General features: G+C 37.7%; 1 protein-coding gene across 2 annotated transcripts in view; it reads right to left on the bottom strand.

The window, feature by feature from the left end:
- Positions 1 to 27895, bottom strand: part of TANGO6 (transport and golgi organization 6 homolog) — a 177277-nt gene that overhangs the window by 68982 nt on the left and 80400 nt on the right. For both annotated transcript variants that reach the window (XM_040253254.1, XM_040253255.1), the window contains exon 15: positions 11974 to 12114. In XM_040253254.1, coding sequence (XP_040109188.1) covers positions 11974 to 12114 — 141 coding nt within the window. The remainder of the gene's footprint in view (positions 1 to 11973; positions 12115 to 27895) is intronic.

The following is a 27895-nucleotide window of genomic DNA, read 5'->3' on the forward strand; positions in this document are numbered from 1 at the left end:
TAATTGCCTGCTAAAACAAAAATTTAACACTTTGAAGGACTAAAACAGAATCCACAGCCTTCTCAACATAATTTAATAATGTCCAGGACAAAATCCAAACTGACGTGTAATATGACCCATTCTCAAGGAGAGATACTCAACAGAAGCCAGGATTGAATGATATAGACATTTCAATGATCAAAGACAGATTTTAAAGCAGCAACTATAGCTGTGCTCAGTGAGGTAAAGAAAAATACAATGAATGAAAAGACAGGAAAAATCCCTGAAGTTTAAACAAAAAACACCACATTTCTAAGTAAGCCATGGTAGAAAAAGAGATCACAAGCAAAGTTAGAAAATATTTTGAAATGAAAACATATCAAAATTATGGGATTCAACTAAAGCAATTCTTACAGGATAATTTACTAATGGGGCTTTCCTGGTGGCTCAAATGGTCAAGAATCTGCCTGCAAGGCGGGAGATCCACTCTATGAAATGGTCTTATTACAATGATCATTGTACAAATGAAGAAACTGAGACACAGAGATCTTAAGTAACTGGCCTATGGTCACATATTCAAGACTCAAGAAGCGGCAGCTTTCAGATTTGAATGCAGGCAGCCTGACTTCAAAGCAAGGGTTTTGTAATAGTTCATATAGAGGAAAAATATGGGATTAAGGATTCATCATACAACATATAAAAATTTGGGCATGCTGCTCTAAAAAAAAATTCTTCACCATAACATCAGAACCATATTTACACTGTGAGCAGTGACTTCATCTCATTTCTCATTTTAGCAACACATGATGTATCATATCAAAATAATGTCATCAATTTGATTTTTTTGTTGCCATTAAAATTTTAAATTTGTTCTTAAGCTGTAAATGAGCTAAAATATGTAACTAATTTTATGTTTTTTCATATTAACTTAATTAATATCATCATTAATATTATGATAAATATTTTCACCAGAAAAAGTAGTATCTCCTCAAAAGACACCATTAAAGAAAACACTGGTAGAAACTATTAGCAATACGTACATATGACAAAGGACTTGTATTTACTCCATACAAAGGACTCTTACAACTCAATAAATACTTGGAGAAATAAAGAGAAATAATCCAATTAAGAAATGGAAAAAGATCTTAACAGTTACTTCAAGAAAGAGATATAGGAGTAGAAAATTAGCACACGAAAAGACAAGAGCTCAACATAAGTAGTCATCAGAGAAATATAAATTAAAACCATAATGACATAACACTACACATCTTTTAAAACTGCAAAAAATTTTAAAGAATGATATTAAGTGTTGGTAAGGATATGGAGCAGCTGGAACTCTCATATCTTGCTGGTCATAATGTAAAATGGTACAATTACTTTGGAAAACATTTAGGTAGATTCTTATACACCTATTATATGATCGAGCAATTCCACTCCTGGTACTTACCCAAGACACACACACACGGCTTCCCAGGTGGTAAAGAATCTGCCTGTGATGCAGGAGACTCAGTAGACGCAGGTTTGATTCCTGGGTCAGGAAGATCTCCTGGAGAAGGAAATGGCAACCCACTCCAGTATTCCTGCCTGGAAAATTATATGGAGAAGCCTGGCGGGCTACAGTCCAGAGTAAAGAGTCGGACACAACTGAGCATACACCACCACCACGTATCTTCACACTAAGACTTGTACCAGAATATTCACAGCAACTACACTCAGAATAGCTCAAAACTGGAAACAACTTGAATGTCCATCAACAGGTAAATGTATGAATGACTGTGATACATTCAAATATAGTACTACTACTTAGTAATAAAAAGTAGTAGAACTACTAATATACACAACAAGGATGAATCGCAAAAACTTTTGCTGAGCAAAAGAATTCAGTCACAAAAGGGTATACACTTTATGATTCCATTTACATAAAACTCTAAAAAACAAATCTACTCTACAGTAGCAGAATGCATATCAGTGGTTGTCTGAGTCGGGGTGTGAAATGGGAGATGATGTGGGAACAAAGGAACTTTCTAAGGTGACAAAAATGTTCTATATTTTGACTGTAGTGATGGTTACATGAGTTTACAGCAAACCTCATTGAAATGTACACTTGAAATGGGGGCATTTATTGGATGTAAATTACAACTTGGTAAAGTTAATTTCAAAGAAAGCAAACTGCAGACTAATAATATGTAATAGTACATAATTATAGTAAAAATAATATTATGTTAAGATTCTGTTTTTTGTAAAAGAAAGCCCATGTAAAAAGCCCACATACATTTGCTTATATCTGGAGGAACACAAGAAGATGTGTGAAAGAATACATACCAAACTATTATCATTGTTTACCTCGGGAGATAAGAATATTAACTATAATATTTGGCAGAGACTGGATTTTTCTTTATATACCCATATATATCCATGTATATAAGCATGCACTAGTATGCAGATATGTTTACCAATTCTCCGTGCCTGAATGTGGTTTCTCTCATCAAGAATCAGAGGCTACTTCCCTTCCCCTTGAACCTGGGGTGGTTTGGGGACTGACTTTGACAGCAGACTGTGACAGAAATCATACTAAGCCCCTAGGTTTAGCTCTGAAGAGGTCTGGCAGCTACTGTTTCTGTTCTCTGGGAAACCATTCACTATACTGAAGAGAAGTTTGGCTTAGACTGCTGAATAATGACCATCCACAGGCAAGGACAGACAGAAGCCATATGGAGGAGCACTAGGGTGTCCCAGTCAAGGTCCCAGCTGAATGCACCTGGGTGAGCCTAGCCGATTTCGCAGGCAGTAAGAGAGCCACCAGCTGAGCCCAGACAACACCATGTGGAGCAGAGATGAGATGTCCCTGCCAAGTATTATGTGGTTCACAGAATTCTGAACAAATAAATAGGGGTAGTTTTTTGTTTTGTTTTTAAATTTTGGCCATACCCCGTGGCAAGTGGGACACTAGCTCCCCAACCAGGGATTGAACCTGCGCCCCTCGCACTAGAAAGTAGAGTCTCAACCACTGGACCTCCAGGGAAGTCCCCAAATGGTGGCTGTTTTAAGCCATTGTGTTCTGAACTCTTACTACATATAAGGGAACCACAACATATGCTATGAAGCAAAAGCCCTTAAACTAACATTTTAAAATTAGTAAATTGAAAGTTTAAATATTTCTGGAAACTAATTAGAATGCCAAGGTGATTGATTATAATGCTGCACCTTTAAACAAGTTTCGTTGAGCAAGATACTTCTAAAAGCAATTTGTAATTCCTTGACTAGTATTATATGTTATTTAATAGCAAAACGCATTAATAATTTATTACTTTTTTTTGGCTGCTGCTGTGCAGCTTGCAAGACATTAGTTCCCCAACCAGGAACTGAACCCACGCCCTTGGCAATGAAACCGTGGAGTCCTACCCACTGGACAGCCAGGGAATTCCCAGGAATTTATTACTTAAAATGCCTTTCTTCCCATTGCAGTCAAGGCAAACAACAAAATAACACAAAAGAGGATATTTTTAGTCCACTCTCTTTGAAAAACAATTTTCAAAAGATACTTTTCTCTGTTTGACAACAGACATAGCAGGGGGCTTCAAAAAGCCCTATCTCACCTACAATTTCAGGAAGTAATCTGCTGGTATATAAACAATTTAAAAACAGCCAGTGACTGAATGAATCCACTTTGGCAAGTATCAATCTCACAGAAATAAAGGCCCAGTACTCTAATATGTACATATATATGAACTTTGCATATATTCATATCTAATAAATATTTCCATTGGCCCACATATATGAGACTTTATATTGCAGCACTGGATGTCATAGGAAAAAAATAGAAAAAAAAATGAAGTTTCAGCTACAAACGGCTGAATAAGTGAACTGTGGTACATCTACACTATAAAATTCTATGCAGCTGTTTAAAAGTGTCTCTCTTTGGACTTCCCTGGTGGTACAGTGGGTAGGAATCTGCCTGCCAATGCAGTGGACACGTGCTTGTTCCATCGTCCAGGATGATTCCATGTGCCACAGAGCAACTAAGCCTGTGCGCCACAACTACTGCAGTCCGGGCGCCTAGAGCCTGTGCTGCGCAACGAGAAGCCACCATAATGAGAATTCCTCCCACCACAGCAAAGAGCAGCCACTGCTCATGGCAACTAGAGAAAGCCCTCACACAGCAACCGAGACCCAGCCCAGCCATAAATATATAAATAAAGTTTAAAAAAAAAACTGACTCAAATTAAAAAAAATTTTTTTTTTAAAAAGCTTCTCTCCTCATCTTAAATCCCAGGCGAACCCAACTGGGTTACACAGTAGCCTGCTGGGCAAATCCAATTATTCCGTTTTCCTTTGTTTTCTACCACTGGCTAGAAGGTGTTCGTCAGAGCAGAGCCTGGTGCTGAATCTGCTCCTCTATGGGCAGGGATTGTCACGTTTTCTAGAATCAGACTACCGGTTTCATCCTGCAGTTGGATGGGATCATGGGCTACTTATCACATAGATGTACTGTAAAGTGGCAACACTGAACTAATACAAAAGCAGATGATACAGAAAGAGTTGATAAAATACATTAAATGAGTGTTATGCAGGCTATAAGATATATATATATATAATACACACATATATACATCTCTTAAAAGCCCAGGACCCACCCTTCTCAGGACATATAGAGTAATTTGAGAAAAGGTGCTTTCTAACCAAGAAGTATAAGCTGCTATGCCCCAGTATTCTCAGGGTCACTAGCTGCCACGGCACAGTCTAGAAGAGACCTGAAATTTAGTTCTCTCCTCTCATTCTTCATTCCAAATATTAATTCCTCGTGCTTTCTTACAGCGTTCCCTGAAGGTAAACTCTTCAGATGAAACGTGAATTTGACTTTCTATTTCTACTCTCAATTTTCGACATTTCTGACCTAAACTAGAACTTGTCTAAGCTTGCTGGTTAGAAGACTGTGTTCTGCCTCTAAAAATAAAGTGCTGTTCTTTGTATGTCATGATGACACTACCAGATCTGAGTTGCTCTTCCAGGGCAGCTCTGAGTCATGCACCCACCCTTCCACCCATCAGTCCCTCCTTGACCTCCTTCCCTTCATCCACGCCCCCTCCCTTCAACATTCTCTGACAGATTCCTCCATTCATTCTGGGAGCAAAGGTACACATTTCAGAGATGACTGGTCGGGGTTAGCGGAGAAGGCAATGGCAACTCACTCCAGTACTCTTGCCTGGAAAATCCCAAGGATGGAGGAGCCTGATAGGCTGCAGTCCATGGGGTCTCGAAGAGTCGGACACAACTGAGTGACTTCACTTTCACTTTTCACTTTCCTGCATTGGAGAAGGAAATGGCAACCCACTCCAGTGTTCTTGCCTGGAGAATCCCAGGGACAGGGGAGCCTAGTGGGCTGCCATCTTTGGGGTCGCTCTGAGTCGGACACGACTGAAGCGACTTAGCAGCAGCAGCAGCAGGTCAAGGTTAGAGGATAGGTATGAACACATGGAATAAGTTTTCTCTGAGAGAAATTGGCAGTCTCTTTCACTGCTGACAAGAGAGTACATATCTGGAGGGCAACTTAGCACTAAATATCAAGAGTCCATGCACATACTTTGACCGAGTAATTTCTCTGTAGGAACCAACCCTAAGGAAAGACTCAAAGATTCACCAAAGGATTTATGTATAAGAATAATCAATAGTACACTTTTCTTAATCCTCATAAAGTAAGAAACCAGAACCAACTAATTAAACACTAATATCTTTTGAGAAGATAATTAAATAAAATTATGATAAATTCAGGTGATTAATTGTAATAACCAATAAATCTTACATTTTCAAGAAATATTTAATGACATGGAAAAGTGCTTATAAATAATGTTAAATGGAAAAAAGGCAGAATACATACAGTATAATTACAATTCTGAGAAAGAAAAATAAACTAAAGGAAATATCAAAATATAAACAAAGAATGGTTACTTCTGAATGGTGAATCAGTGATTACTTTTTTATACTTTTTAATAATTTCCAAATTGTCCAATATTATTACATATTACTAATACAATTAGGAAAGGAAAGGTCTATAAGTAACTTTTAAAGTTATACCTCTAAAAAAAATTGACATGAGGAAAAGAAAACAGAAAGAAGTGAAGAAAAAAATTATTCAGCCTGAGCTCCAACTTTTAATTTTGACCAGATTAATATTTTTAATTCACATTAATGTATGTATTTATTGAACTATACTGATGCTAAACTAGGCAAACTTGGCAAGAAGCATTTCATTTGATTTTCTGAATTTTGCTGAAAAATTCTCCTTTCAAAGTATGTAAACTCTAATACTTGACAGTCATTCATTGCTGCTGAAATCTATGAATACTGAACTCCCAGACTGGTATCCAATTATTCACACATTCAACATATTTTTCACTTTAGATCAGGCTTTGCCGTTAGTTGAAAATCTTTGAAAGCTGACATACAAAAGCTGTTTTTCAAAAACTAACCTGCTGTGTTTGATAACGATGCGGAACTGATGTAGCCCCATAGCACTCTGCCACATTTAACTGCAGGGTCTGAGCAGAAAAAGGACAGACGAGACTATTTCCTCTGAGCTCCCACAACACTCCACACAGGCCTCTCCATAAATTAGCAGGTCACCTCACAATGATGTGTGTATGACCTGACTTCTCTGACTAAACTATAAGCTCCTTGAAGGAAGAGACTGTGGATTTCCCGTGCTTTTATCGCCAGCCTCAGGCACAGAACCCACCATTCAGTGCATACTCAAAAAATATTTTTAAACTGAACTACACTGATGACTCTATGTCCCAAATTAAGAAAAAAAAATAACCATATTCAAGATAAACAAAACCAACTTCGAGCATTAGGAAGAGTTACCAAATAACTCAGGAATGTATATGATTTAAACTTGACAAAAGCAGGAAATTAAACAAGCATTCAGAGAATGTTCGGGTATTACTACAGGCAGAGGTGGAAACTATTCTTCTACCAAAGACTTCTGATCCAAGCTCGAGATTGAAATGAGAGCCACAAATGAGTAAAGAGCAGTTCTATTTATTTCTCTCCCTTTTTCCTTAGAATGAGAAATAAGTATTAAGAAAGGATATAAAATATTCCCTAAATACAAGAGATAATTTTAAAATCCACTTTAGTTTTCATTATGGTTCATTAAATGTAAACAGAAGGCAAAAAAAGAGTCATATGTAATTGCTTCAAAGGTGGTCACAAGCTCTAATAAGGACACACTCCTATAGTTAGTAAAAATCAGAAAAGGCTATCCACTAAAAAGTATGCTCGTAAGACCGGTATAAAATACATAATATTAGCCATGTGCAGAGCCTCCCATATGCAAAAGGATTTGTGAATACATTACAAAAATGAATGAACAACTTTTTCCAACTCTCTCCAGTGAGAGGGCAATCTAGGTTGCAACTGAGATGGGGGATAGGCTGGAATTCAGCTAAGGCCATGAGGATGACTGCACAGCTGACTTTGGGGACAGCTCTAGAGCATGCTATTCAATACAATGATGTCTCTCAGACTTTCTGATCTGTGAACAACCTGCACAATTGTATGTGGCAGTCCTGGATTTAATTAACGTATCTGTGATGTTATGAAGCAGAAACAGGAGCTCTAGAACAGGGCACATCAACAGAAGGCCTACTGACATTCTTGGCCAGGTCAGGGGGTTGTCCTGGGCACTGCAGGATGTTAAAAAACTTCCCCAGTGTCTACCCACTTAATGCCAGTAACATCCTCCCTGCCCCTAGCTATAACAACTAAAAATGTCTCCAGACATTGCCAATGTCCCCTGGGGGACAAAATTCTTCCCTCCACTCCCCGATTTGAGACTCACTGGTCTAGAGGAACAATGAATTGGGTAGTGTTGGTCCAGCTCTGCTGAAGAGAGCGAATACACTGTATCTGCCATATGTGAGCAAGGAGTGTAGTCTACAACAGATCAGGAATAACACTAGGCAATCTCAGAAGGAAATATCCTCACAGATGAACTCAATACCTTTTGCTTTAATTGCACTTGCCAGGTGTTGTCCCAATTATCAATTCAATATCTTGAGCACAGTTACTTAATTCTATACATTTAAAAAAAGTTTTTAAAAAATGCAATGACATATAACAACCCACAGGTTATTGCTGACACTGGGCCATATAAGAGGAAACAGATGGAGAAACATTTGGAGTGACTGGTAATTTAGCAATGTGTTAAGATTAAATTTCTAAAAGTACAATTAAAAAACTAAATAGTTCTTTAAATAAAAGAAATGAAACTAAAATTCTTACACCATATTTTCTACATTAAGGAATAGAGATTAAAATATTGATTTGCCAAAAACTTCACTTGTGGTTTTCCATAAGGTTATACAGAAAACCCCAAACCAACTTTTTGGACAACACAATATATAGATTCATATTTATACGATGTTACTTTAAGAAAGCCTTTCTATATTACAGAGAAAGCATAAAGGAAAAGACAGATTTGCCTACATCAAAATAAAAAGCTTCTGCAACTCAAAACAAGTTAAACAGAAAATGCGAACAAAACTAAAATGTAACCCCAAAGAAAATATTTACAACATAAATGTTAGTGGTTCAAGATCTGTAAGTATATAAAGCTTTACAAATTAAATACCAAAATAAACACCACAATGGAAAAATGAAGAAAGGATAGGAAGAGGCAATTCATATGCGCACGCACACACAAAAATTTAGCCAATAAAAATATGAAAACTATTTAACCCTATCAATTGAATAAATGGAAATAAAAACACAATAACATTTCTTTATATATCTGTTTGATAAAAATAACAAACAGCATAATAGTGCTGATGAAGGTACAAATATTCTCAAACATTAAGATATAAACTGGTACAATTTCTTGGTAAGACAATTTAGCAATAAATATATTTAAAAATATATACATGTTTTTTAAGAAATTCTACTTTTAGAAAATTTTCCTAGGAAATTGTCATGGGTCTGCACAAAGATTTAGCTATAAGAATATTCCTCTAATATAATTCAAAATAATGAAAAATTAGAACTGTAAGCCGGTCAGTTGAAAAAATTATGATACATTCAAATGATATATTATCATGCAATCATTAAAAATTACAGAGGATGTGGAAAATGTGCGTGTTAATGACAGGAAAAAGATGCTTACTGACATGGGAAAATTTTCAGGATGTAGTATCGTGCAGTGGGTAAGAGACTGGGTCTGGAGTCAGAAAGTCTGGGTTGAAATTTTGGATCCCTCATTAATTAGCTGTGTAACATTAGGCAAGTCAGTAACCCTCTCCGAAGCTGTTTCCTAATGTGTAGAAAAAGGTAACTTCTATGAAATAACACCAACAATCGAGGCAACAATCACCAGTGGTTACTTAAAACCAACAGAGGGAAGGTTGATGGGGAAGTTTATTATGGATTTATCCTATGGGAAACATCACTGATCAATCTTCACATCACTAAAGGAGAACACCAGACATCATACACCTCGAAATGTGAGACAACAGGCAACAGAAGGCACAACAAAGCCTGTGATATATTCTTGCCCCTTAAAATCTGACCTAAATTTACCCAAGCGCCTGTATCTATCAACTTACTGGAAATATGGGGATTTAATTCTATTAAAATGAGATTCACAAGACAATCAAAATAAACTAATGCTGATAAAATGTCAGAAGAGTGCTTACTGGGGCAGGTATAGACTAGGAAGGGAAAAAAGGAAACTTTACGGGTTATTAGAAGTTTCTCTGTATTGATCTGGTTGGTGGCAAATATGTAAAGAATAATAAAACTATACTATTAAAATTAGTGTACTTTATATACTTTTTTATATGTATACAATACTTCAATTGTTTTAATGGAAAGTAAAAAAAAAAAGCTCCAGCTGACTTTTCACCATTGTCTAGTGATAGAAAGAAAAGTAGGGGTGGTTAGAGAATTAAAGCCAAGAGGAAGTTGTGGTGTACAGCACCTGGCTGCTACCTGTGGACCTCATGCTCCCATGGAACACCCCTGCTGCAAAGAGCTGGAGGGTGAGGAGAGCACAAGGCCTGGACCACTGGGAAATTAGGGTACTTACTAAAGAAATCTTATAAAGTGGCTGTCACAAGGATTTCCACACCAATAGGAAACTAAGGATACTGGCTACGTTGTAAAAATGGGTTTTAATTTCACTCAAAGGATTTCAATAAGCCATCTCATCTATGCACCCAGACAAATTGGTGAAGTGAATTAGAAAGTATCAGTTAAAGCTAAGGCAATGTTTACGGCTGGATACTTGTTGGAACAGACATCAGGAAGATTAGAACTCTGAGCACTGATGGAATATGCTTTGAAATGCCAGAAGGCAGTTTTGGAAACTGGGCTAATTATAGAAATATGTAAGGAGGAGCAAAATCTGTCTCCCACTCAACCTAGACCTTCATCTCCACTTTCACTCTCACCATAGGAAGTAATTTGGACTGGCCCATGGAGGCAGAGAAGTGTGCATTTTCAGTGTTTATCTTCCCAATGGTAGAGGTTCACCAGAAGTTTCAGAGAAAAGATATGTTCTGCTGATGCCATCTATGTATCAGACACATTCTTCCTGAGATCGACAGTCACAATGTTACACACAAATGGAAGGAAGTTGCATTCGATCCTGCAATACATTAAGCTTAATACTCACACCTACTGTGAGAGAATCATTGCTCATAACGGTTCACTTGCCTAGTATGTTTCAGATCCATATTTAAGAAAAAGGCAAATATAGAAAGTTTGCCGTTCTTCTGAGGAGAGACAAAAATTATCTTTTTAATTTCACTCTCATGAGATTTCCCTTTCAGTTATGAAAGAATTTAAGTGTTTGGAGATCTAAGTTCTATCTTCTTTAGCCAGAAGGGTCACCCAGAAATTAGGAAAATCAATAGCTATATCCACAGACATGCTGCATGACTATGTGAAATCTTTTGAAATCCTTGGAAGTACTGGTGAAGGAAGAACTCAATGAGATTTCATGATACCAGAGGCAAAAAAGCTAGTTTTCCAAAATCTTCCCCTAGTGAGTGAAGAGTAAAATTGAACCCTTACAATAGGCATATGAGGTTAAGTGTTATTAATATCTTCTTTTTATATATGAGGGCACTGATGCATCCTGAGGTCAAGAACCATTCCTATGATCAAGAGCCACTAGCAAGCAGCTTGGGATCTGATCCCAGGCAGTGCAACTCTGGAGCCCACAGTCTTAATACTCCCAGCTCACGGTTGTGGTTTTGAGCAACTTCCTTTGAGTTGGCAGGTTCACTTCTTTTTTTAAGTATTTGTTTATTTGGCTGCGCTGGGTCTTTGCTGTGGCATGCAGGATCTTTAGTTGTAGCATGTGAACTCTTAATTGGAGCATGGAGGATCTAGTTCCCTGACCAGGAATGGAACCCAGGCCCTCTGCACTGGGAGCATGGAGTCTCAGCCATTGGAGCACCAGGGAAGGGCCAGCAGATTCAATTCTTAGCACTACTATTTACCAGCTGAATGAGTCTTGAACAAATTGCTGAAGTTCTTTGTGCCACAGTTTCCTCATATGAAATGGACCTAACAACAGCCTCTTTATAGAACGTCTTGGGAAAATTAGATGAGATCATAAATGTAGATGACCAGGTACACAAGAGCCATTTAACCAGAGGTAGCACCCCTCCTTCTCTGTCTGACATTCCCCTTCTTTTCATTCTCACTGCTTCTCAGCAAGTGGGAAACCTCTCATCCCAGCTCTGAGGAAAATCAGGCCCTGACATAGCTCAGGGGAAGAGACTAAGCAGTTGCAGGAGCGTGGGCACTACTGGGCCAATCTCTTGGTGTGCACTGAACATTTGCTAAATCCTTGAACATAAAATAGTTCATCTCAGCTCCCAAACTGTCCTCCCCTTGCTAGCATAACAAGCCTCCAAGGTGCACAGACTTTAGTTCCACAGCCACACCACTCCCTGATCCCATTTCAGAGGCTGGAACAAGAAAACTCACCTAATGCCCTGATGATTCGCATCAGGATTTCCCCCACTTTCATTCTGGTCTCCGGTGTGTGCCTGTCTTTACTGCTGTCATACTGAGCCAGCAGGCCAGGCAAGATTTTTTCAGGGTACACGTCTGAGAGAAGGGCAACCCCTAGGGTTAAAAATAGAAAGAAAGGATTCATTACTGTTTAGCACTGAAAGGAAAATAAGCCCAGACAGCTTGTGATAGGATGAACACAGAGGCATTTAAATCCACCTCTGTAATTCCACCAGCAAGAGCTGCCCTTCATTTTGAATGCATCATTGGTAGTGGAAAGAACATGGGTCTTAGAGTTCAAACTCCTGGATTCTTCTGGTCTCAGCCCTATATGATCTCTAAGACCACATTCAGCACTGACATTCTATGACCTATGGATTCTAGACTCTGGAAGCTGAGGCTAGATGATTATATAACACAGCAGGGATCCACACAGCAGTGGGAACAGACTCGATCAAATGCCCTGGAGGGAGCCTTTCGGGTCTGAGTCAGTAAGGTTCTAAGTCTAGTATCACTCCTGCCAATCCATCAGCCTGGAGCACAGTAGTGCTTCCTATCTTTGCTGTAGCTCTTTACCCTAGAATGAGTTTTCTCTGTAAAACTGACAATGATGAGAGCAATTTCCGGAAGGAAATAAGGAATGCAAATTCTGGGCATGATGAGGAATAGAGACTTATGCTTCCGGCTGAGTTTCCTGATCTGAAGGAGACAAGATCCTGCTCCTGATTCCTCCTTCCTAGTACTTGCTGACACCCTCTCTCTTCATACGGCATACCTAGAGGTGGAATCTGCAGCAGTGGTAACATTATCTGAGCCCAGACCCATAGCAAGCAAACTTCACAGAGGTTGTTAGAAGAAGGGAGATAAGACTAAGACAGGACTAGAAATAAAAACCCTCGTCTCAAAGCTATATAAACACAAACTCCATTACTTTGGCGTGAGGGAAGGTTTGGGGAGAGGTTATGTACTTCTAAAGAACAGTGAGGCAAAAGAAACACCTGCAGGTGTTCTATCACTGACAGTACGTATCACAGATCTGAGGCAACCATAACTCCTACTCCATCAGAAGTTCCCAACTCAGCAACTCCATGGATCTGTCTCCTTTTAAGAATACAGTTCTATCTTTATAGTGAAAATCGGTGGGGAAAGGGGATTTGCTCTAAAAAACTTTGATCTGTATCTAGCTTCTCTGAAAAATATATATTACCAGAGTCCCTTCTACTGTCATTTATGCCTAATTTTCTCTCACTAATCTTTAGCAGAGAAGTTATTTACTTCTGTGAGCATATCCTGCTGTATACTTCAAAACCAAATGAACTGGGACTTCCTTGGTAGTCCAGTGGTTAAGAATCTGCCTTCCGATTCAAGAGGTGCAGGTACGATCCCTGGTCAGGGAACTAAGGTCCCACATGCCACAGAGCAACTAAGCCCACACACTACAACTAGAGAAGTTAGTGCACTGCAACGAAGACAGTGAGGCAAAATTAAAAAACAAAACAAAATCCAAGTGAGCTCTTGATTGTCTCTCTGTAGCAAACAGACTTTGGTTGCACATAGCGTCTATTCTCTCTTCTGGTAGCGACACCTGTTGTTCCTTTAGGAAATACTCCTTCCCAATCTCAGTCTATGTTGTTTGAGTGGGGTGAATGACCCACTTTCTCTCTCTTCGTATGTGAACAAACTCATATCAAGGGTGCCTTAGGATATTCCATCCCATCACCACCACAATGTCTGGTTCAGGAATGAGGAAAGAGACTCAATCCTAGAACCAATTTTGGAACTACTAGGGAAGATGAGCTCCTGGAGTTTGTGTGTTTGTGTGGATGGTTATTTTGGCTCTTTGTTTTCCTGTTTTTGCCTGTTGAAGTGATTAACCTGGAGCTCCCAGTGGCCATCATTGGGAGAAAGTCTACCCCACAATGGTGTCAACAGAGGAGGGTCGAACCAACAGACGAAGGAGGAAAAGAGAACTGTATCATGCTTTGAGCCCCCGGATCCAATTATACTTCTTCTCATTAGGACCTTAGGGTACATAAGCCAATAAATATCCTTTTACGTTTACACCAATTTGATTTTTTTTTTCACCCAAAGGAATCCTAATATATCTTTCTTCAGATTAAAGAAACAAATCCAGGTTAAAAAATAATGTTTCCCATAATGCTAGACTTGTAGTTCTACCAGGGAGCTTTAATTCTTTTAATCTTTCATAAAAAGGTTGCCGACAGCACAGTAGTTTCCTTGCTTCCCAGTTTTAGGTTAGCGATTGTTTATCTTCCTGCTGGCCTGATCCACTAAGGGCTGCCAAATGGCTCTCTGTTTGAATTTACCTTCTAGGATACAGTTGCTACCTATGAATTTATAAATCCCTAGAGAACACTGGTTCCTTCCTTACTCTTACATGAAGCAGTGAAGAGAATCACATATGATGGTTAAGACTACAGAACAATTTTTTTTTTAAAAAGATAAGATTTTAAAAATTTTGACAACTGAGGAAACCCGGCCTTACCTTCCTATGACCCTTGGTCCCTCCTTTGTAATCTGAAAAATGGGGTAATTTCTGGGTCAGTCCAGGCTTTAAGGAAATATGACACATCAATCCCTTTGGCAATAAGGACCAAATGATTGTGTGAGAGATACCTGTTTCTGCTCTGATCACAGGAAAATGACTAGGCATTTTGAGATGTGATGGAACAGATAAGATACATAGAAGGCAAAGGTGAATCAGATCTGGCAAGAGTTCATAAAAATGTTCTGATCTGTGTTTGGAGGCAAAGCATAGGATAAGGCAAATTAACCAACTGAAAAAATATTACTGAAAGTAATTATGCAACAAAACAGAGATAGTCTATTTTGTAAAACAACTGTTTTTTCCCCCCAAAGACTTTCATTACAAAGCCAGAAATGTATTCTGATCCAGTGTTGACTTTAAGATGATCCCTTAGCATACTGCTCAGTGATCTGCAGACCTTGGAAAGTCACGGTAGTTTAGGTCTCACTTTACACAGGGGTTTTACATTGCAGGAAGGATAGTCTAATCCTAAATATCTTTGCTGACTAACTCTCTCCTGGAAATCCGCTAAGTCATCCCCACTTTAAAACTAACCTGACTTATTCTCCTGAGTAGATGACTTATCTCCCAAAATACCCACATCAACTTGGAAAATCACCTACTCCCTTGAATTTCTGCTGAAAATTGTAAGAAACAGAAATGCCTGCATACTGTATGACTCTATTTACATAAAAATGTCCAAAATAGGCAAATCTGCAGACAGAAAGTGGATTTCGTGGTTGCTTAGGGCTGTGGGAGTTGGGTAAGAAATAGAGACTGACTGCTAATGATATGGAATTTCATTATGAAGAGATAAAAACATTCTAAAATTAATTACAGTGATGGTTACACACACTGTGAGTATAATAAAAAGCACTGAACTGTATACTTTAAATGGGTGAATTGTATGAAATATGAATTATATCTCAAAGACCTGTTATTTAAAAACTGTAAGATTCATAAAACAATAGCGAAAAAAAGAAATCTGACTAAAAAATGAGCAGATGATCTGAATAGGCATTCTTCTAAAGAAGACAGACAGATGGCTAAGAGAGGCATGAAAAGATATTTAACATCACCACTCACCAGGGAAATATAAAACAAAGCCACAACGAGATGCCATCTCATACCTGTCAGAAAGCTATTATCAAAGAGATAAGAAATAACAAGTGTTGGAGAAGATGTGGCAAAAATGGGATTCTCATGTACTGTTGGTGGGAAGGTAAACTGGTATGACTACTATGGAAAACAGTATAGAGGTTCATGAAAAAATTAAAAATAGAGCTACCATAAGACCTAGCAATTCTACCCCTAGGCATTTATCTGAAGAATATAAAAACGCAAACTCAAAAAGATATGTGCACTTCTGTGTTCATTACAACACTGTTTCAATAGCCAAGACACAGAAACAATCTAAATGTCCATCAGTGGGTGAATGGACAAAGAAGACATTGGTAAATAAATACAATGCAATGGGTAATCCTCCATAAAAAGGAAAACTCTTAAATTTTCAACATGGATGGACCTTCAGAGAACTATGTTAAGTAAAATAAGTCAGACACAGAAAGATATTCACAAGAAAATGAGAAGCTTTTAAAGAACTTTTATGGAATAAATTCTAAGATCCATTGTTAAGTGAAATGCAAGGTGCAAAACAATGTGTATAAAAACTTAACAATTTGTGTACAAAGGGGAAATATTCATCAATAGTTATGTAAAGATATACAAGAAACCAATGATATTGGTTCTTTCTAGGGAGAGAAAAGGAGTACGTAGAGGATATATAAGAGGGATTTTTTAACTCTGTATCTTTGTATTCCTTTTTAATTTTGAACCATGTAATGTATCAAACATAAATAAATAAAATATAAGTTAAAAATCTGTGCTAAGGGGCAAGGTCTTTTAAAATAGAACAGTCTCTTTTAGAGGTGAAATGTAAAAATAATTTTCAATCAGATGTAACAGAATGACCACAAGCATCTTCCCCCTGAAATCTCTCTACAGTTAACAGGCAAGGAGTAAAAAAGGAATAAATTTATAAACAAGAATGAAAAGAATATGGATATCAAAGGCTGAAGTAAGACATCCTGGAATGTGAAGTCAAGTGGGCCTTAGAAAGCATCACTACGAACAAAGCTAGTGGAGGTGATGGAATTCCAGTTGAGCTATTTCAAATCCTGAAAGATGATGCTTTGAAAGTGCTGCACTCAATATGGCAGCAAGTTTGGAAAACTCAGCAGTAGCCACAGGACTGGAAAAGGTCAGTTTTCATTCCAATCCCAAAGAAAGGCAATGCCAAAGAATGCTCAAACTACCGCACAATTGCACTCATCTCACATGCTAGTAAAGCAATGCTCAAAATTCTCCAAGCCAGGCTTCAGCAATACATGAACCGTGAATTTCCAGATGTTCAAGCTGGTTTTAGAAAAGGCAGAGGAACCAGAGATCAAATTGCCAACATCCACCGGATCATGAAAAAAGCAAGAGAGTTCCAGAAAAACATCTGTTTCTGCTTTACTGACTATGCCAAACCCTTTGACTGTGTGGATCACAATAAACTGTGGAAAATTCTGAAAGAGATGGGAATACCAGACCATCTGACCTGCTTCTTGAGAAACCTATATGCAAGTCAGGAAGCAACAGTTAGAACTGGACATGGAACAACAGACTGGTTCCAAATAGGAAAAAGAGTACGTCAAGGCCGTATACTGTCATCCTGCTTATTTAACTCCTATGCAGAGTACGTCATGAGAAACGCTGGGCTGGAAGAAGCACAAGCTGGAATCAAGATTGCCAGGAGAAATATCAATAACCTCAGATATGCAGATGACACCACCCTTATGGCAGAAAGTGAAGAGGAACTCAAAAGCCTCTTGATGAAAGTGAAAGTGGAGAATGAAAAAGCTGGCTTAAAGCTCAACATTCAGAAAACAAAGATTATGGAATCCGGTCCCATCACTTCATGGCAAACAGATGGGGAAACAGTGGAAACAGTGTCAGACTTTATTTTGGGGGCCTCCAAAATCACTGCAGATGGTGACTGCAGCCATGAAATTAAAAGACGCTTACTCCTTAGAAGAAAAGTTATGACCAACCTAGATAGCATATTCAAAAGCAGAGACATTACTTTGCTGACTAAAGTCCGTCTAGTCAAGGCTATGGTTTTTCCAGTGGTCATGTATGGATGTGAGAGTTGGACTGTGAAGAAAGCTCAGTGCCGAAGAATTGATGCATTTGAACTGTGGTGTTGGAGAAGACTCTTGAGAGTCCCTTGGACTGCAAGGAGATCCAACCAGTCCATTCTGAAGGAGATCAGCCCTGGGATTTCTTTGGAAGGAATGATGCTAAAGCTGAAACTCCAGTACTTTGGCCACTTCATGCGAAGAGTTGACTCATTGGAAAAGACTCTGATGCTAGGAGGGATTGGGGGCAGGAGGAGAAGGGGACAACAGAGGATAAGATGGCTGGATGGCATCACCGACTCGATGGACGCAAGTCTGAGTGAACTCCGAGCATGGTGATGGACAGGGAGGCCTGGCATGCTGCAATTCATGGGGTCGCAAAGAGTTGGACACAACTGAGTGACTGAACTGAACTGAACTGATGGGTAAAGAGAAAAAATTGGGACAAAATAATGACACGCATTTGCTAGAGCTGTTGGATCATTTTGGGAAAAACAGCAATTATTTGATAGAAAACTAAGCAAATACACAAGAAAGGACAACTGAAGTAGGTGTAGCCATGAATAATATTCATAGAGTCAGCAGCAAACACTGTCCAGTGATTTAGCCAAAAACTATGAAAGGGAAATGGTAAGAGAAGGGACACAGGTATGTGTGTACGGGCATGTGTGTGCATGTGGATGTTAACCCTCCATCCAACCTACAGGAAATGAGTAGATAATGTGCAGAAATTTTAACATCGAGATCTGTGAAAGAATTTTATGTATAAATATACTAGAACAAACTACTTAAGGTGGGTGGAGGGGATGATTATCACTGAGGACTAACTGTGAGGGGTAAGCTAGGAAGGAGACAAGCTTTTCCATTCTTCACAAAGGATGTCAAAGAAATTAACAGATACATACTAATTTAAAAAACTAGAAAAAAGGTAAAATGTATTTTAACCTGGGAAGAAGCTCTAGTTTGAAAGAACAATGATGATGAAGAGGTAATGCACAAGGAACTTTTCCTTCCGATTCCAAAAAGATAATCACCAGCCTGTGACTCCTCTCCTGCTGCAGCTCAAGGACACAAAGAGAAGAAAGGTTGACCCTGGAGAGAAGGAGACTGCTACCCTCTAGCAGATACTTCAGTTGTTACATTGGAGACTGCTCATTATGATGGAAATTAACAATCATTTCAGCTCCAAGAATCCAGGAAGCTGCACAAACTGGGGAAGTTGGTTATTAAATCAAGGAAGTATGGGGAACTCAACTGAATAGCCAGGTTGTCTTTGTAATTAGAGTAAATGATAATGTCTAGCATGCCAACATAATGTTCAGTTTCTCTAAAGCTCCAAAGCTGTGCTAAGTATGGACAAGCCCCAACACATTTATAAAGATTTAAGGTGAGTGAGTGTTACTCAGTCCTGAGGAAAAAAGAAGGTTAGACTAATAAGTTCAAGATTTGTAAGAATGGTGGTACGGTACCTACAGTCTGCCTCTTTAAACCAAGATCTAAATAATATACTCAAACACTAAAATCAGGCAAATATATTTACTTACATTGTTCTCTAATTCCCATTTTGGAAGGAAAAAAGCTATAATCTATATTTAGTGAAAGTTAACTGTAGCCAGAAGCCATTTGGATTATGAAATATTTACTTATTATAATAAATGAAAACCTTGTAGCAAAGAGAGTAAAAATTCTTAACGTTTAATAAGTGTTTTCAATATGCCAGGCATGGTCTTAAGCACTTTTTATGCCTTCATCTGTTTAATGCTTCCAACAATCCTTTGCAGTAGATGCTATTAATACTATCATTCCTAATTTTACTGTGGGAGAAGTTGAGGAACAGAAGGGTGAAAAATATGATCACAGAGCTGCCATGTGACAAGAGCAGGACTGCAAGCCCACATTTGCTATCCCACCAAAAAAGTACCAGTTTTGCAAATCCTAACCATAAAGACAGCAAATCATACATTTTCAAGTGTTTCTCAGCTATAAGATTTACTTTCTATTAGACTCCAAGGTCAGAGGAAGGAGAGGCACTCTGCCTCCTGTATGAACAGGCAGAATCCTCTTGGGTTCCAGTGGGCTTCATAGGAACTGCTTTGTTCTTAATTGGTATATTTACTTATTTATATTTATCTCAATGTGGAAAAGGGAAGTAGCAATGTTAATGAAATTCACAAATGACTTTGACTTGAGATGCTGCTGACATTAGCAATGACAGAGGAGACCTACAGGGAAATCTGGATTTTAGTGAGTTTCTGTTTTTAATCAGTGATTCTCAAATATCTCCATGTCACTTCTTTATGGGCTACTGCAATTCCCCTAAACCTCTTATTCTATTACCCACCCCTCAAATAAATAAAACCCAAGTCGGCATCAAAAAACTTAGAATCTACCTTGTTAGGACTGCCTCTATCAATTACTTCTGGGCGATACAGAACAGAGCTGAGAAAAGTGAGCCTTAAGAACACGATGATCAAGGGCTCTATTGTAAGTACAGAAATACAAAGCTGCCCTAGTACTGACTGAAGGCATAAGTGAGGAAGGAAGGAAGAGAAAACAGCAATTAGTGCTGCTTTGAGAGTAATCATTGCCCTGTGCATTCAGAGAAACTTGCATTTCAGCTGATCCTGGGTGAGAAAGAAGCAGGATGTTATTTATTGAGTTCTCTTTATGGTAGCTTTCAAACATTAACATTCTCTTTATGCCATCAAAAGAAACAACTGCTGATAATATGAAGAGAGGGCCTTCTGATTTTCCAGAAAACAGTCTGTAGTTCTCTTTTAGCTGAATCTAGGCAAGAAACAGTCTTGGAAGACCCCCAAGCTAGGTGGTCCCAGTAGAGGGAGTACCACCTGATCTCCAGATTGATTTCTTTCTAAGTTTTCTACTGACATTTCACCTCAAACTTTGGCAAAGAGAAGCTGCAGAATCAGCAAAGCTGACTGATGCGTAGGGTTCTCACTAGTGAGTCGAAGCCTCCCAGGGGAGTGATCACCTGGCCTGAAGCTCTAACAAGACATCGCTGAGCTTTCTCATGATCCAGTGTCTTAAGGCTCAGAGATCTGCTCTGTGCTTTGGGTACTAAGCAGTGATAGAGGCAAGATAGAAACTCCTGAGTTCTCCCTTTTTTCCTTCAGTTGAACATAGCAGATATCCTGATAAGAGGATTAGATAAATCTTTAGGTACTCTGGGCGAAGACTGGCTTAGAAAAACTGACTGTTGTGAAATCAGTAACCATGACATGTAGGATATAAACGGTAGTTTCATATGGAAACCAGGCAGCACTGCTATAAATTTGCCCTGATAAAATGCATATATATACTTAAACACCCTGCCTACAATCCTGGCAAGTGACCAGACCTTTAGTGAGGGCCCTCAGGTTAAAAATCACTCTGCTAAGCAGGGCATCTATAAACAGAGGAGAAAAGGAGAAGCCTTGAAAAACTATTTCCACAATCAAAAGAACGTGACTTTTTCCCTCGACCATACATAAAAAATACATGGTCACTATAAAAGATTCAAATACTAGAGAAAAACATAAGAAAAAAGTCACCCATGGATATATGGGAGGATTGAGGAATAAAGGCTATGAGAAACCAGTCTCTTTTTAGGGTAATGAAAATGTTCTAAGATGGATTGTGGTAATAGATGTGCAACTCTGGATACACTCAAAGCTATTATATTACACACCTAAAAAAAAGCAAATGGTATGGTATGTGAATTATATCTCAATAAGCTGTCTTTAAAAAAAAAAAAAAAACTTGAAACCTGAAATCAACATAAGCATTTTAGTGCCCTCTCATCCATACCTCACTCTTGTGAATAAATACACACATGCACACACACGCACACACATGTATACACACCCATTTTTTATAATAAACAATTTTGTTTTATTTTACAGTCTTCTTTTCTTCTGGGAAGATTTGGGGGGTGGTATTTATTCCCTCAGATGGCTTGGCTTTCACACTAGGTCATTTGGAGTTATCTAACAATAATAATGAAAACTTTAATAGCAATACTATTATTTAGCATGGAGAAATGGTAAGGATTCTTTTCAATTTTACTTTCTTTAAAAAGAGGGGGAAAGGGGTCAATTAAAAAAATACAAATTGGTCACATAAGAGCATACAGAAGTAATCTGCAGCTATGGCATAAATCCTAAAGCTTGGAAAACAGCTTTAGAATAAAGGCAATGGAAATCATTCTTTCACACACTCACACATTAACAGAGTTCTACTATGTGCCAGGTACTAAGTGTTACAAATGTAATACGACAGTGCCTATCTAGAGAGAGAGAAATCAAACAATGATTACAAGACAATGTGGTTAGTACAGAATTTTTGGGTGTAATGAGAACACAGGGAGAGAAAAGTCAAAGAAGGGTTTAGGAAGGGGTGGGGCTTCCTGGACAAGGGGACAAATGAGCTATGAAAGCACAAGGTTCTTCACTTGGGTTCTTCAACTGCGAGCTGTCCCTGGGACCAAGAGCCATTTGCATAATTATTCATCGATGGAAAACATTTCATAGACCTTGTTAGACAGAATTAGTATAACCACCTAACTCTTATTTATATTCTTAGGGTAAATTTCCCCAAAGATAAAGAACTGGCTCCAGGGGTATAAAAACATTTTCAAAGCTGCCTTTCTAAAATGTTCCAATTACTTTTCCTATCAATAGAGTTCAAGGGTGCCTATTTCACTACAATTGGCCAGCACTGAATATTCCTATCTTTAAAAAATCTGGTTTTTGAAATGGTGTTAAAAATTGTATTTCATTATTATTTTAATCTACATTTCTTTGCCTATTAGAAAAGTTCCTTAAACCTTTTTTCCCTGGAGAAGGGAATGGCAACCCACTCCAGTGTTCTTGCCTGGAGAATCCCATGGACAGGGGAGCCTAAAATGCTACATACAGTCCATGAGGTCTCAAAGAGTGGGACACGACTGAGCAATTTCCACATTCCTCTACCATGAATTGCCTATTTTTTTAAATTATTTTTTTATTGAAAGATAATTGCTTTACAGAATTTTGTTGTTTTCTGTCAAACCTCAACATGAATCAGCCATAGGGATACATATATCCCTTTCCTTTTGAAACTCCCTCCCATCTCCCCATCCTATCCCTCAAGGTTGATACAGAGTCCCTGTTTGAGTTTCCTGAGCCATACAGCAAATTCCCGTTGGCTATCTATTTTACGTATGGTAATGTAAATTTCCATGTTACTCTTTCCATACATCTCACTCTCTCCTCCCCCCTCCCCAAGTCCATAAATCTATTCTCTATGTCTGTTTCTCAACTGCTGCTCTGTAAATAAATTCTCCAGTACCATTTTTCTAGATTCTGTATATATGCATTAGAATATGATACGAATCTTTCTCTTTCTGACTTCATTCTATATAATAGGTTCTAGGTTCATTCACCTCATTAGAACTGACACAAATGGGATTCCTTTTTATGGTTGAGTAATATTCCACTGTGTATATGTACCACAACTTCTTTATCCATTCATCTGTCAATGGACATCTAGGTTGTTTCCATGTTCGAGCTATTGTACTTAGTACTGCAGTGACAATGGGATACATGCATTTTTTCAATTTTGGTTTCCTCAGAGTATATGCCTAGGGGTGGGGTTGCTGGGTGGTTTTATACCTAGTTTTCTAAGGAATCTCCATACTGTCTTCCATTGCGGCTATATCAATTTACAGTCCCACCAACAGTGCAAAAGCATTCCTTTTTCTCCACACCCTCTCCAGCATTTACTGTTTGTAGACTTTTTGATGGTCACTCTGACCAGTGTGAGGTGGTATCTCACTGTGGTTTTGATTTGCATTTCTCTAATAATGAGCAACATTGATCATCTTTTCATGTGTTTGTTAGCCAATCTGTATATCTGCTTTGGAGAAATATCTGTTTAGGTTTTTTTTTTTTACCACTTTTTGATTGGGTTGTTTTGTTTTTCTGGTATTGAGTTGTATGAGCTGTTTGTGTAATTTGGAAATTAATCCTTTGTCAGTTGTTTCATTGGCATTATTTTCTTCCATTCTGAGAGTTGTCTTTTCACCTTGCTTATAGTTTCCTTTGCTGTACAAAAGCTTTTAAGTTTAATCAGATCCCACTTGTTTACTTTTGTTTTTATTTCCGTTACTCTAGGAGGTGGGTCATAGAGGATCTTGCTTTGATTTATGTCATTGAGTGTTCTGCCTATGTTTTCCTCTAAGAGTTTTATAGTTTCTGGTCTTACATTTAGGTCTCTATTCCATTTTAAGTTTATCTTTGGTATGGTGTTAGGAAGTATTTAATTTCATTCTTTTACACGTAGCTGTCCAGTTTTCCCAGCACCATTTATTGAAGAGGCTGTCTTTGCCCCATTGTATATTCTTGCCTCCTTTGTCAAAAATAAGGTACCCATAGCTGCATGGGTTTATTTCTGGGCTTTCTATCTTTTTCCATTGGTCTATGTTTCTGATTTTGTGCCAACACCATACTGTCTTGATGACTGTAGCTTTGTAGTATAATCTGAAGTCAGGAAGGTTGATTCCTCCAGCCCCATTCTTCTTTCTCAAGACTGCTTTGGCTATTTGGGGTCTTTTGTGTTTCCATATGAATTGTGAAATTTTTTGTTCTAGTTCTGTGAAAAATGCCACTGGTAATTTGATAGGGATTGCACTGAATCTGTAGATTGCATTTGCTGGTATAGTCATTTTCACAATATTGATTCTTCCTACCCAGGAACATGGACTATCTCTCCATCTGTTTATATCGTCTTTGATTTCTTTGATTAGTGTCTTCTAATTTTCTGTGTACAGTTTCTTTGTCTCCTTAGGTAAGCTTATTCCTAGATACTGAATTTTTTTTTTTTTTTTGCTGCAATGGTGAATGGGATTGATTCCTTAATTCCTCTTTCTGAATTTTCATTGTTAGCATACAGAAATGCAAGTGTTTCTGTGTATTGATTTTCCATCCTGCAACTTTGCTAAATTCACTAATTAGCTCTAGTAATTTTCTGATACAATCTTTAGGGGTTTCTATGTGCAGTATCATGTTATCAGCAAACAGTGAGAGCTTTACTTCTTTTCTGATCTGGATTTCTTTTATTTCTCTTTCTTCTCTGATTGCTGTAGCTGACTTCTAAAACTATGTTGAATAGTGGTAAAAGTGGACACCCTTGTCTTGTTCCTGATCTTAGGAGGAATTCTTTCAGTTTTTCACCACTGAGAATAATGTTTGCTGTAACCTCTCTTGGAGATTTTTGAGTATTACTTTACTAGCATGTGAGATGAGTGCAATTGTACGGTAGTTTGAACATTCTTTGGCACTGCCTTTCTTCAGAATTGGAATAAAAAACGACCTTTTCCAGTCCTGTGGAGGCTGCTGAAGTTTCTAAATTTGCTGGCATATTAAATGCAGCACTTTCACAGCATCATCTTTTAGGATTTGAAATAGCTCAACTGGAATTCCATCACCTCCACTAGCTTTGTTTATAGTGATGCTTCCTATGAACAAAGGCTGGACTTTTGTGTGTGTCAAGATGTTGGAAGTAACACACACAAATTATTAAGTAACCAGGCTTCCTATACTCAAGGAAAAATAAGACAAGCTTGAAAATATCTTCAGGGATAGAAAACAACCAAATCTGATTTAGCAGATTTGAAAAATAAACCAAAGAAAATGTTAAAAATAAAGAGTAGGATAAAATTAAAACTTCAATGAATGAGTTTTACAGTAGTTTTACTCTCTCTTACACAGCTAAGAGAGAGTTAATGAACCAGAAGATAGAAAGGAAGACATTATGCAGAATGCAGCACAGGGAGACAGTATTTAGTCTCTGGATGGATAAATCAAAAAGAAAAAATTAATAGATATCATCTCGTAAAAGTTTAAAGCTCATTAATGTCAAAATAATTTAACCTTATTTGAAATGCAAAGTATAATTAAAGAAAAAAGATTTGCAATGAGAAGGACAAATACAAACCAGCAGAGATAGAAAATAGATTTGCTGTTGCCTAGAGCAGGGAGTCTGGAAGGAAGGTAACTACACAAATGAAGGAACAAACCAGAAACACAGAAGTCCAAATAAATGAAGAGGAAATAGGCAAATTACCTGAAAAAGAATTCAGAATAATGATGGTAAAGATCAAAAACCTTGAAAACAAAATGGAGAAAATGCCAGAATCAATTAACAAAGACCTAGAAGAATTTAATAAACATGAGACAAAGAACACAATCACTGAAATTAAAAATACTCTATCTAGAAGGAATCAACAGCAGAATATCTGAAGCAGAAGAATGAATCAGTAAGCTAGAAGATAAAATAGTGGAAACAACTTCTGAAGAGCAAAACAAAGTAAAAAGAAAGGAAAGAATTGACGACAATCTCAGAGACCTCTGGGACAATATCAAACGCACCAACATTTGAACTACAGGGGTCCCAGAAGAAGATAAAAAGAAAAATAATTACTCTATGCTGCATTCTGCATAATGTCTTCCTTTCTATCTTCTGGTTCATTAACTCTCTCTTAGTTGTGTCTATTGTAAAACTCATTCACTGAAGATCTAATTTTATCCTACTCTTTATTTTCTTTCTTTCCCAACATGGAAAAGGAAATAGTCAATCAAGTCCAAGAGGCACAAAGAGTCCCATACAGGGTAAACCTAAGGAGAAACATGCCAAGGCACATACTAATCAAACTAACAAAGAATAAACATAAAGAATATTAAAAGCAGAAAGGGAGAAGCAACAAGTAACATACAAGGGAAACCCCATATGCTTAACAGCTGATCTTTCAGCAGAAACTTTGCAGGCCAGAAGGGATGGCAGGATATATTTAAAGTATTGAAAGGGAAAAATCTACAACCAAGAATACTGAACCCAGTAAGGATCTCATTCAAAATTGATGGAGAAATAAAAAGCTTTTCAGACAAGCAAAAGTTAAGAGAATTCAGTATCACCAAATCAGCTTTACAACAAATGTTAAAGGGGCTTATATAGTCAAGAAATACAAGAGAAGAAAAAAGACCTACAAAATCAACCCCAAATAATTAAGAAAATGGCAATAGGAACATATGTATCAATAATTACTTTAAATGTAAATGGACTAAATGCTCCAACCAAAAGACACAGGCTGGCTGAATGGATACAAAAACAAGACCCATATACATGCTGTCTACAAGAAACCCACTTCAAACCTCAAGACACATATAGACTGAAAGCAAGAGGATGGAAAAATATATTCCATGCAAATAGGAAGCAAAAGAAAGCTGGAGGAGTAGCAATCCTCATATCAGATAAAATAGACCTTAAAATAAAGGTTACAAGAGATAAGGAAGGACACTACATAATGATCAAGGGATCAATCCAAGAGGAAGGCATAACAGTTGTAAGTATCTATGTACCCAATTTAAGAGCACCTCAGTACGTAAGGCAAACACAAATATAAAAGGAGAAACTGACAGTAACACAATAATAGTAGGAGACTGTAACTCCCCACTCACACCAATGGACAGATCATCAAACCAGAAAATTAATAAGGAAACACAAGTCTTAAATGATACATTAGATGAGATGGATCTCATTGATATCTTCAGGACATTCCATCCAAATGCAGAAGAATACACCTTCTCAAGTGCATGTGGAACATTCTCCAGGATAGACCACATCTTGGGTCACAAGTCAAACCTCAGTAAATTTAAGAAAATTGACCACAACACTATGACACTAGATATCAATTACATGAAAAAAACTGTAAGAAACACAAACACATAGAGATTAAACAACATGTTTCTAAATAACCAACAGGTTACTGAAGCAATCAAAAGGGAAATCAAAACGTATCTAGAAACAAATGACAATGAAAACACAACTCAAAACCTATGGTGTACAGCAAAAGCAGTTCTAAGAGAGAAGTTTATAGCAATACAATTCTACCTCAAGAAACAAGAAAAACATCGAACAGACAACCTAACTTTATACCTAAAACAACTGGAAAAAAAGAACAAAAAACCCCAAGATTAGCAAAAGGAAAGATATCATTAAGATGTGAGCAGAAATAAAGGAAAAAGAAATGAAAGAAACAGTAAAGATTAATAAAACTAAAAGCTGGTTCTTTGAGAAGATAAATAAAACTGACAAGCCTTTAGCCAGACTCATCAAGAAAAAAGAATCA

The sequence above is a fragment of the Oryx dammah genome, unplaced genomic scaffold (assembly GCF_014754425.2).
Source record: "Oryx dammah isolate SB20612 unplaced genomic scaffold, SCBI_Odam_1.1 HiC_scaffold_13, whole genome shotgun sequence".
NCBI lineage: Eukaryota > Metazoa > Chordata > Mammalia > Artiodactyla > Bovidae > Oryx > Oryx dammah.